Below are 12,401 nucleotides of genomic sequence, written 5' to 3'. Positions count from 1 at the left end.
GAAAAAAAGACGAAGCCATGAAACAATGAACAAGAGACGAGAGGCGGACGTGACTATAAGGCAGCGATCATTGTGTCTCCCTGTGGTGCCCTGATCTGGGAGGTCAGCCCAGATCAGCTCCGATGTGTGTGCGTGCGCGTGCGTGTGTGTCACTGACTGACTGTTTGTTGAGGACAGAAACACCGCAGTTATTCAGCATCTCCACAAAGAAACCACTGTACACTGGGACGGACACCACAGTCCCAACACTTATCTTATCTGTGATTTGAAGCTTTTCTGTGTCGAATCCTCAGACACACACAAACATATCAACCATACACACACTATAATCACTATGTGGCAGACTGACTTGGAGTTTGACCTGTGCTACCCCCTGCTGGTTAACTTTAGTTATAACAGCCAATTGGAACAGTGCTTAATCTAACAAACGAGACTGTGTGGCTCCATCAAACCCCTTCAACCATTGTTTCCCAGCTGAAAAAACAATCTCACCATAAAGTCCCTTCAGTAGCTGTTCTGGATCATTCTTTGATCACATCACAGGATCTTCCTCAGCTCAGTGGCCTAGTTATGGTGGATATGTAGATGTTCACGTTTAATTTTCCTGAGCACTTTGTGGACGTCTTTTTATCTTTTTTTCCATTCCAACAATCTGACTAGATATTGTGCAGATGTGTTAGTGTACAAATGAACTTCATGGTGTTTTGTGTTTATTTAGTGACTGAAGTTATTTTGCACCAATTGTACATCTCTTGTAAATGTTTGATGCTAATCCGCTCTCTCTCCTTTTTCGTGTTTGTGCAGCTGAACTGGAGTTTGTTCAGATCGTCATCATCATCGTGGTGATGACAGTGATGGTGGTGGTGATCATCTGCCTGCTCAACCACTACAAGCTCTCCACCTGGTCCTTCATAACAAGGCAGAGCCAGGCCCGCAGACACGACCATGCCCTGCAGCAGGTCAGTATCATTGCGTGCGTGTCTGTGTGCGAGTGTGCACGACAGACAGAAAGATACTGTTTGTATTGGGTTGTGTTTAGTTGCTCTGGCAGTGTTGTTCTTTCAGCAACCGTGCCAATAACATTTCGATCTAAACTGATAGTGAGTGAAAAACTGCATGTCTGTCTGTTCATCTGTTCTCACTGAATGTCCCTGCGTACTCACTGTGACAGTACATTTCTTTATTTCTGAAGCAGGACAAACATAGCTTACCAGTTTGTTCCCAGTAAAGCTGCGCTGAGCTAAATGAATCCTTTTATCCCAGTCGGAGTCTCTGTCCCAGTTTCACTGAGGTAACAGCTTTGCTCCAGTCTGTTAGGTGAACTTGCCGAATTGGTTTCTTCAGAGCCAGACTCTGTCAGGCCTTGATGTTTAATTCAATACAGCACCGTCTAGACAGCAGCGGCTCTGCCCCCATACTGACATGTCGACACTCTGGGACAAACACACACACACTCAGACAAACTTGCATATGCGCACGCAGCGAGATTGCATCCACTGACAAAGGATCAGGTACAGAATATGACCCACAATGCAAAAATATTGGTCCATTGATATATTCAGCCTCTAGACCAGTATCTGAAAAACAGGTAAAAGCTTTTTCGTGCTTGGTTGTCCCATTATGGATCATTTAAATTCAGCTAATAACCTCTCATCTCATCTTATTCATCCCTCCTTTCACTCTCTTCCCTGTGCAGTCCAATCCAAACAAAAATTATGCAAACAGAAGCAGACACATAGCAAAAAATGCCACAAATGCAACATCAGACAGCAACAAGCCAACAAAGCCCCATAGCAGACAAAGTGCTATTTGAAAGAATAGCCAATGGCCTTTGCCCCGAACAGACACGTAAACAACCAGGATTTATGCATGTTTGTCCTCCTTTTCATGTTTTTTTTTCTCACTAAATATTGTTGACTGTGCCATCTTAGAAAAGATCCTCAAGTCAAATGTAGACGAAGGGAAACTGCAGTTATTTGATAGTTGCGTTTCTTTGTTGTAGCTTTTATCCTGCCGATTTTTTAAGATGGGAGCCGTCTGCCTTTTGTTGTCCCCGCTCCCAAACAGGGCAGGATTTGGGGTTTGAAGCCATCCGGCGTTTCTCAGCATTGTTCTTTCATCTTTTGTGTCCTCATTAAGTTGTTACTTTTTGGATGTTTTTTTTCCCCCTCTTCATCCTTTTTTTTTCAGGAAGAAAGTTTTTTTTTTTTTTTAATCGTCAGCTGAATGGTCTCACATCAAACACCATCCCAGACAAAAGCAAAAGCAAAGTAGTGATCATCGTTGATTTCTGATGCTTTATCTGTAGCAGGAAATCTAACATGAATTTAACTGTTTGATAAATAAATGTTCAAAAAGAATTCTCACTTTGTCAGCATAGAAAAAGTAAAGGTAGAGGAACTTTTCATGTTTGCTAGTAACATGAATATGTGAACGCTGGAACATAGACCTACTTACAAGCCTCAACAGTCAGACCTTTGAAAACCAAAGCCTTGTTTTTCTTATTTTTGTCTTGTCTGTCTCGATGTGTAGGATGGGTGTCTGTGGCCGTCAGACAGCGGCTCTCGACAAGGTGCCTCGGAGGTAAGACCACCACCACGCTGACCCCTGTCACACACACAGCCGAGCCATGTTCATCGCGAGGGGGCAGACTGAGCGAGGCTAATGCTGCACTTCATAATAACGACCATGACCAGAGATATTTACAGCACACTGACAGCTGTAGAGCATCTGGAATGGCCACGAATTGGAGATTATAAAGCCTGTTACAGTTTTTTGTATCTTTAAGTTTGTCGCGAAGGCTGCCGACATCAGCCTTAGTAGCTATGGGGTCCACGTCCAGGGACGTAGGGTAGCTGGGAGTCTGTCACCAGGCTGGCTAAATCAGCCAACATTTTCTGCAACTTTGCAAAAAACATTGGACACACCTTGTGCAAATTGTGTCCCCCTGACTGTTGCTGTCACCATGCTGTCCCATCTCAGCTTTTCTTTGTTTCTTACTTGGCTTATTTTCCCGGGACTCGCCCTTGCATAATTCTTCTGTGGTTACAGGAATCCTGTCACGGCACAGAGATCCTGACATTTGCATTTGGTTGCTTGTCAATATTTGATCATTCAGGAATTGTAGCTTGTAAGTCGCGCCGGGTACGGCTGGCACTATACTCAAAACAAAATCAAATCTGGCATGTTCTCAAAGTCTCTTGAATTCAGAACTGCAAACAAATGCCAGTATACTCACTGTGACTGGTGATCTGTTTGCTTAATGGTGTCCGTGCCAGATGGAGGAGCTTACGAGTCGCGGTGGGAGGAGATGCAGCGGGGAAAACTAGAAACACGGAGTTCACAGAACGCCCGAAACCACAACCGATCACGTGATCGTATTGATAAGTTGCAGACAATAGTATGGCGAGGCTGTGTGGGAAGTTAAGCTGGCCAGTCTGTGCACACTTTGGCACTCAAAGCCAAATGTGGCACTTCGTGTTGGCAAAAGGGCAAGTTTGCACCACAGCAAATTTGCTTTCATTTGGAGAACCCTGCCAGCTAAAAGCCTTATGTGTAAACAAAAATAAAGGAGGAGAAGATAACAAACAGCCATGATGGAGAAAAGAGGAGAAGGCAGGTGATGGGAGTCAGAAAAGAAGAGGTGGAGGAGGATGAAGGGAGGTAAAAGCAGTGTCAACGCTAAAGCGCCCAGAGAGACCTGGAAAAAAAAGGAAAAGGCCACGGAGAGACAAACACAGAGGGAGATGCAGCCAATGAGTGTGGGTGGCTGATAGATGCAGGGAAGGGGGCTGTGTGTGTGTGGCAGGGGGGTGGATGGTTTTTGGTGCGTCATTAATCAGCAACACCTCCCCTGACACTGTCTAGACAGCCGTCTGAGAGCTGCCCTGCTCTGCTGCGCTCTGCTCCCTCTATCAGCTACACCTTTCTCTCCCCCTCCCTCCTCCCTCTGTCTGCCTGTCTGTCACTCTGTCTGTCTTCTGTCTGTCTGTCACTATACTTTTTTCTCTTTTCCCTCTCTTCTGTTTCCTCCTGTCTTTATCGTTCTCACTCTCCGTTCCTCTCTTTATCTTCATGGCTCTTTCTTCCTCTCTCCTGTCTGTACTCTCTCTTTCTCTCTCCTTATCTCAGTAGCCTTTCTTTTTAATCCTTTCCGTTCCACTCTTCCTCTCTCTGTCTCTCCATTTCAATTGCACTGATCCTCTATCCCCTCCAGGTTCTTGTTTCCAGTCTGTTGTTCTCTCCATCCGGACCGCCTTGTCAGTGGGGGTTGACTATTAGAGCCACAGTCACTAATTGAAATGGGTTCCCTCTGATAATGACTCGCCACAGTAGAAATGTGTTGAATTGGACAGAAATGTGAGAAATGAAGAAATGGATCATGCAGTCACAGTCTGAAGAGCTAATTGAGGTGACGATCTCTGACAAAAGCTGGAGGATGAGGCGATGTGTTGAACATTGTAGAAAGCACTGAGGATCTTTTCTCTGCTTTACTGTAATTACACTGTTATGCCTTTACTAACTAATTGGTGATGCATTGATGGGTCGTTGCTGCATTGGAATCAAGTGTTTACGCTGAATTCAGTTATGCTTGCAGAGCAGTTCACAATAGCTGTACTGTAATAAACATCATGAGGACTGATTTTGAGGTACAGTTAACCTGGGGGTCAGCACCATGGATGTACTGAGAAACTTGAGATACCGTGTTCCAAGATGGTGCCCCCTCCATGCGGTAACATCTCGAGTTATGAGAATTCAAACAGTCCTGTGTGTGACACAAAAACAAGTGAAAAATGTTTTTGCCGGGGAGCGCCGTGTGACCTGCGGTCCCATACCCGTCACCAAATTCTAGAAAATACCAAGTACAGGCTCAGTACAAGTCAACTGCAAGACAAAGGCAGCATGCTGTTGATATTATTCAGTATTATTTCACCGATCACTGATTTGTCTGTCGTCATAATATGATTATATTATGTTTGTCATTTTACAAAAGTCATTGCAAATAGTTGTTGAACTGTGAGCAGTGTTTTCTGATGTCATACATACAGTTGGACACAGTTCACTGCCCTGAACATCACTTTGTTTTGTATGTTTACACTCTTCATACTGGTGTATATATCAGAAACATCATAATACTGGGATACGGATTTTAACCTGTTGGTGCTAGTCAGCTGTCCTGACCTAACTGTGCTAACATTCTCCTCCTCTTCTGTCTCTCTTTCCTTCCTTCCTTCCTTCGTCCTCCTCTTCACTCCCTCACTCTCTTCTTTTCTCTTGTATTTCCTTCTTACTCCCCTTTCCTCCTCCCCCTCACCCTCCTCTTCTCCCTCTCTCTCTCATCCTCTCAGGTATTATACGCTCCCCAGGCCAGGGATCGCTTCACTGCTCCCTCCTTCATGCAGCGCGACCGCTTCAGCCGCTTCCAGCCCACTTACCCCTACCTGCAGCATCAGATCGACCTGCCGCCCACCATCTCGCTGTCGGACGGTGAGGAGCCCCCGCCGTACCAGGGGCCGTGTACCCTGCAGCTCCGCGACCCCGAGCAACAGATGGAGCTCAACCGCGAGTCGGTGAGAGCGCCGCCAAACCGGACCATCTACGACAGTGACTTGATCGACATGGGAGGAGGCGGGAGCCTGGGAGGGGTGGGGGGAGGAGGTGGAGGGATGGGAGGAGGCGGCCCGAGGCCGCCCAGCAGTAACTCGGGCATCAGTGCGGCCAACTCCAGCAGCCACGGGCGAATGGAGGGCCCCCCGCCAGCGTACAGCGAGGTGATGGGTCACTACCCCGGCTCAGCGTTCTTTCTACACCAGCACAGCAATAACCAGAGGGTGGGGGGGCCAGGAAGCAGGACGATCCAGCAGCAGAGCCAATCAGAAAGCACAATAGTACCTGCCAAGGCCAAGGACGGCCAACCGGAGGACCTGGTGTGAAGAAAAGGGTCGGAGGGCAGGTGGGGCCGCCCACCCCAGACTGGAAACTGTCTCTCCTCTTCACCCCTGATCACCTGTAAGCAGTGGTCTCTCTATCGCTCTCTCTCTTTCTCTCTGTCTCTCTCATGTCCTCTCTCCACACTCCCATGCACAAATAAATATCAACCTTAGCTACAACAAAACAAGGAAACAGAGAAGCAAGAGTTGATTTCCTTTGAGTTTCTTTCCGATGTTAGTAATTCAAACAGCTAGCACTGCTGGGGCAGGATGTATGCACTGCGTGGAGAGATTTTTTTCCCTCTACATGAGAAAGAAACATACTGCTAGCACAGATTGAAACTATTTGCTTTTCGTCCCCCCGGGTGACGACTCTGTCCCCGGGAAGTGAGGATGAAGTTTTTCTTTTAGGTTTCATTTTCGGACCGGGATCTGTGCACAAAGCGAGAACTGAGAATCAAGGACTAACGGAGAACACAACAAAACAAGAGACTCACAAACCCAAATCTTAGTGCCAAGGTTCACGAGGAAGCAAAGCAAAGGGGGGGAATGACTTGTTCTAACATTCACAACACAAAAAAGAAACGTTATCTAAAAGTTGCACTATCTTTTTGTTGTAAAAGAGAAGAGGGAAATTATGCTATGTGATGATAATAATGATGCTGATGTGTTTGTTTTTCTTTCTTTATTTTTGTCCTTTTCATGAATGGACTGACTGACCGGACTTTGGCTCCAAAGTTATTTAAACAGTTGGGAGCAAAAAAAAAAAACAAGTATTATAAGCTTATGTCCTTCCTCTTTTGAAAACCGCAAGAAATACTCGTACCCAGCCTACAACATCTCTGTCTGCTTACAACACAGGCACAGCGAGACTTAGTAAGAAAATAACCTTGCTCACGTCTGTGTACACTTCAGCCTAGTGGGGAAGAAATCTGCCTCATGACCAGCCGCCGGGTGGACGAAACATTTCTCACATTCTCTGTTTTGTTTTGTTTTTTTGTTGTCGTTACAATATTTGGAGGTGGCTTTCCCAAACCTGAGTAGTTCCTAAACTCTTACAAAGATGTGAGCTGCTCGGCAAGATCCGACATGCTCCGTACCAACGTTTCTGGGAAATCTGGCCAGAATATCAAGTTAACCACTGACTCAGACTCCATAACAAGAAAAACATATCTGATCGTCCACCCAGCGGCCTGGTCGCGGCAGATTCTTCATTTTTCAATTCTGTCCCAACCTCTGAGCACCTGACACTTCCTCTTTCCTGTTTCCTGCGTCCATACCCATTCCCCCCTCCCTCCCCCCACCGCTCATCTCGACATGCACAGTGCATTCTGCCAACAGCCACACTGAACACGAACCCCGTCGCCATGACAACGAAAACAAAAAACAACAACAAAAAGAAGAAGGCTCGGCTCTCCGTCTTCACGTCTCTAAAGCCACAAAAACAAACCAAGACGACACAAAGTGATGATTCCTGTCTGCGTCCGCCAGCACAGCGATCAGGTTTTAAACGGAAACTGTCTGTGGTGGAAGTCAAAGGGCTATGGGAGGGTCCTTTTTGTAAAAGAAAACCTTTTTGAAAATCGAGCCTTTTTCTCTGCTCATCGTTGCCTTCTCCTCTGCTCTTGCGCTTTCTCTGTCTCTCTATCTTGTTTGCGTTCAACGCCAGTGCCCCCCTTTCTCTACCCCCCCCCCCCCCCCCCCCCCCCCCCCCCCCCCCCCCCCATCCCAGCTTTTTAACAGTGTCTCTGGTAAACACTGTTCATCATCCCCTCCTCCATCTGTGTGCAGAAAAAGTGCGTTCAAATGATGCAGAGTCCGCCAAGCCCTTTAAAGTGGAGACTGGAGTGGAGCCCTTGTTTGGCAGTGTGCTAGTGCAGTCCTCTCCTCCCTGTGTGTGTGTGTGTGTGTGTGCGTGCGCGTGCATGCGTGTGCCTGTGCGTGTGTGTGTGCGTGCGTATGCCTGTGTGTGTGTGTTGGTTAGACCTTTTAACAACACAGAAAAGCACTTAATGCTCCTGCAGGAGCATTGTGTGTGTGTGTGTGTGTGTGTGTGTGTGTGTGCACGTTTGTGTGAATGTCTGTGTTTATCTGAGTGATTTATTAGCCAACTGCTTTGTCTGAGTTTAGAGATTCAAGGACATACTGTATTACTTACTTGGCACTGTCCATATTAACACATCATTAATTAAGCTTTCATTAAATCCAGAGATGCGTGATGGTTATTATCATGGTGTAGACACTGAAAGAAGGTGCATGCCACAGTCCACCCCACAGGTCCCATTAAAGCTGCACAAGGACAACTCCACCTTTCTTGATAATAGTGAGACAATGTGTCCCAGTTTCATATTACATACTGATTCGCAGAGGGTGCAGAGTATGTAGTGTGTTCATGCTAAATAAGTCTAGAAATGGGAGGATACTCAGAAAAGTGCACGCTGGCTGTGGAGTGTAGATGGACACTTTTGTCCCTCACTGCAATGCACAAAGGAAATAGAGGAGCTGCTCGCTGCTGCAAAATATTAAACCAAATAGTTGATGGTGGTGAGACAGGGAAGGAGAGGGAGATCTGAGCAAATAGAATATTAAGCTCTAAATCTTTGAAAAACAATTTTGCTTTCTCTTTGAGGAGATTAAAGGATAAGGCTGGTGTTATTCTATATTTTTCTTATTGTCAACATATCTAGTGTGTTCCAGCACTGTACTGTCTCTCTTGATACTTTCAGACCTCCCTACCTCAGCCCAAGCCCACTGGTTCCTGCTGAAGACAGAAATCTTTCTAAACAGCTCGAAGTTATATGGTTTGACAGAAACTTCTTAACTCGTCATCCACTTGCTTGTATTTTCCTGAAGCTCACACTGTCGTAACAACTGAGCTTAGAGGAAACCATTTGCTATGGAAGACCATGGTATGTGGTTGAAAGCTCTGGAAAAGGTAGTAAGTGGATGTTGAGTATTTTCTCAAACCACTGTTCCAAATGTGAAGAACAAACTGTCAGGATAGCGAAAAGGTGGGTTTAGTTTTTAAGAAATACTCAGCAATGTTCAGTATATGTTAGTATATATTATGGAATTGGGACACAGATACCTTTTATGCTCTAATTAAATCGTTTGGCTCATGAACTCTGCAGACTTATATCGCTCACATGTTTAAACATCCAGTCGTCCTCTGCTAGTTGCAGAGAGTGAAGTTGCTTAATGCAGCATTAATGAGTATTTGAAGGCATCATGTGATACTACTGCAGCAGAGAGGTCTGAGCTGAGCTGAGTCCCAGCTGCAACATCAAACTGAGCACCTGGAAATGTTCCTGTAGATGAACGAACTAAGCGAACAGTCTCCGCCGTGTGCACAGAGAGCTCACGTCTGACTTTAACAGCATTCAGATGTCACGATGATAAGAGAGGAAGAGTTTTCTGGTCAGTTTGAAGCATCAGTGTGTGTGAATGTATGCATGTGTCCCAGCTGTGTGTTTGTGTGTGTCCATTTGGCGCTACTGTTGTGTGTGTGTGTGTGTGTGTGTGTGTGTGTGTGTGTGTGTGTGTGTGTGTGTGTGTGTGTGTGTGTGTGTGTGTGTGTGTGTGTGTGTGTTACTACATCGCTGCTGCTATTGCTGTTGCTGCTACTATTGTTGCTACTGCTGCTTCTCATGCCCCACCCCCACCCTCCCAGTGCTCTGTCCTTCTGTCCACCCTGTCCCCTCAACTCATGCAAAACTAGAAGGAGAGAAATCTGACCCTCTGCAGTCAAAAGCACAAGTATCGAGACAAAACTCAGTCTTGTTTCCCACAAGACCCATATTAACGCATCTTCATTTTGTTACACAGAAACCTGGGGGAGCCCGTAGTGAAAGGTTGTCCGAACACTTCTGCCTTTGACTGTATGGACCTGCTTCAAACCCACATTTCTTTCCTCTTTTTCTTCCTTTCTGTTTTTTTTCTCGCCTTGTTCTGTCTGCACAGTCATAGCTTGTAAATCGAGGATATAAAGATGAATTTTATGTTTTCTACAAGGAGGTTTGCATGTTACTATTATGTGAGTAAATAAGGTGCCTAATGTTCATGTTTGAGCAGACCACACCTCAGTCAAACTGCGGCTTGGAATCTTTGCAGGTGCTTTATCTGGGACTCGACCTGCTGTCTGGCAGAGTGGAACAGACAGATGACAGGACAGGGTAGCCAGGTTTGCCAAAAATGATCATTTCTTTTTCTTTTTCGTAAAGTCATGGACCCATGTTACAGTGGTGAGTCTGATCTGGGTTTCTCATTCAGCTCTTGAGCTCCTGTGTGATTACAGACTGAATGTGATCCTGCAGTGAAGTGGACAAAAACCACATTAAGTTGAAGGTCCACATGAAACTATACATTTGGCGACCACAGGACCAGCAGTGTAGCAAAACACCAGCTGCCTCTCCGAGCTGCAGCTCAGCCATGACCGTTTTTAGCTCTGAGGCACGCTCGCTGACCGGCGCGCCGGCGTCGGCGAGCGTGCTCACCGGCCTGCTCGCTTCCATTATGCCAGACAGGAGCAGTCGCTCCCAGCGAAGCAACTGAAGCCATTTCAACCAGTAATTTGACCAGCGTGTGGAGCAGACATAGGAACCCACTTGCACTCAAAAAGCTCCCACCTTCGTTGTGCCTCACTTCCAACGGTGCTTTTTTCAGTAGTCTGTCTTTCTTTATGTTTGTTTGTAAGGTGCTGTATATAACTTGAATATATTATGCACATATCCTACCCAATGGGTAGAAACCACAAAAAAATGTTGTGAATAATGTAATATAATGTATAGACAATATAAGAATTTTAAGAAGGCAGCATCAAATTTGTAAATGCCTACAGTTAAAAACGTGCTTTGTCTTTTTTTTATGAGAAAACATGGTTTGCAAAGTATGCTTAGAAAATGGTTGCAACACAAATACAAATTACTACTTATAATATTTTGCTATAAATAATAGTCTGTTATGATAAGGATGAGGAAGTTGTTGAGAAAGGATATTATTCACTTGTTTATTGGATCATCTAAAAACAAGCTTTCACAGTGGTTGCCGGCATTTGGGTACTGGCTGGTGGTTTTCTTTTCACCGGACAGATGTATAGCTCTATTAGACCGATCTTTGAAGAAACCAGAAATCTCACACGCATCAGTTGGTGTTAATGCAACAACTTCAGCCGAGTCCCAGTTGAATTTACACTCGCTTTGTAAATTGTCGGTCAAAAAGCCGAAGCTTTCTAGTTCGGGAGACGCGACACGCGACCACTGCACACGAGAGCCGTCAGCACTTCCAAATAAGGGAGATTATGTGTCTGTTCTCATAGATCTTAATCTTTTCGTTCATTTCAGCTGTAATTTTGTATATCTGCCAAAGTCTAAGTCTGTGGAGCACACTCAGCACTGCTATAGATCTGGCTGGATGCTGGGCTCTGGTTAAAGCATTTCAGCTCTGTTACAGGAGGATCACTGACTTTTGATCACATTAATGTTGAACAGGAAAAATGCTCATTCCCTTTTTGGTCAAGATTGGAAAGTTGCACCAGCGTGAAACGAGTGAAAAATGCCGTTAAAACTGTCATTTAACTTTTCTCTCTTTATTATTCTAATTTTTTTGGTTTGTTTTCTACATTACAATGTTATATGTGGCACAGTATATTGAAACAAAAGTCATGTTTAATCTGCAGTCATTTATTTACAGTATGTACTGAAAATAACTCATAACACTGTACAATAACCGCAGAGCATGTTCATTCTTATCTATAGACGATGTACATAGCAGCGCGCCATTTCCTCTTCAAAGCACCAAATAAGTGGCAGTTGTGTAGTTTTAATTTGGAAAAGTCTCTATTGTAACTTTGGCTGGAGCGCCGCTCGGCTCTCCCTCTTCTTATTAGACCTTTTGTTTTTTCGTTTCCTGCACTAGCTTGAAGAACTAACTTGGGCTCAGACTGATTTTTATTTCATTTCTGCCCCCGCAGCGCGCTCCCTCTTTCCACTTATCAGAAGTCTGTACTCAACTGCTGACAACAAGTAGCTGTTTTTATCGTTCCAGATTTTAATAATAATTATGATAATAATAACAATGATAACGTCTCAACAGTTTGGTATTCTCTCTGTCTTGACAGTTACCATAGGACTGCTTCCATCATGGGTTTTGTAACATCGGTTTGCTTTATTTACAAAATGAATCCTTCTCGTTCCCCCCTCCCCCCTCTGTGCTGAAATCTAGATATATATATGACTGTACCCAGTAACCGTACAGTATATATATATCCAAACCACAGAGGTAAAATTGTTGTGTATTTTTGCCTCTTTTTATTTAAGCAATTGTGATGTAATAGGTTTTAGGCCTAAGGTCTGTTATTGCAATACTTTTACAGAAAAGAAGAAAAAAATCAAAAAATGTTGCTTAAGTGCTGTTGTAGTCAAAGATTTTATGCTTGTACTTATGCTGTAGTCAAACTGCAGCGTAATGAATAAA

General features: G+C 44.7%; 1 protein-coding gene across 3 annotated transcripts in view; it reads left to right on the top strand.

Moving 5' to 3' along the window:
- LOC121610373 (low-density lipoprotein receptor class A domain-containing protein 4-like) overlaps positions 1 to 12,401 on the top strand; it is a 202,762-nt gene extending 190,361 nt beyond the window's left edge. For all 3 annotated transcript variants that reach the window (XM_041942425.1, XM_041942424.1, XM_041942426.1), the window contains 3 exons: positions 805 to 959; positions 2,533 to 2,583; positions 5,349 to 12,401. In XM_041942425.1, the coding sequence (XP_041798359.1) occupies positions 805 to 959; positions 2,533 to 2,583; positions 5,349 to 5,933 (791 nt within the window). In that variant the 3' untranslated portion in view covers positions 5,934 to 12,401. The remainder of the gene's footprint in view (positions 1 to 804; positions 960 to 2,532; positions 2,584 to 5,348) is intronic.

This window comes from Chelmon rostratus, chromosome 8 (assembly GCF_017976325.1).
Source record: "Chelmon rostratus isolate fCheRos1 chromosome 8, fCheRos1.pri, whole genome shotgun sequence".
Classification (NCBI taxonomy): domain Eukaryota; kingdom Metazoa; phylum Chordata; class Actinopteri; order Chaetodontiformes; family Chaetodontidae; genus Chelmon; species Chelmon rostratus.
Note: the sequence above shows the minus strand (reverse complement) of the source record. Positions and strands in the feature narration are given on the sequence as shown.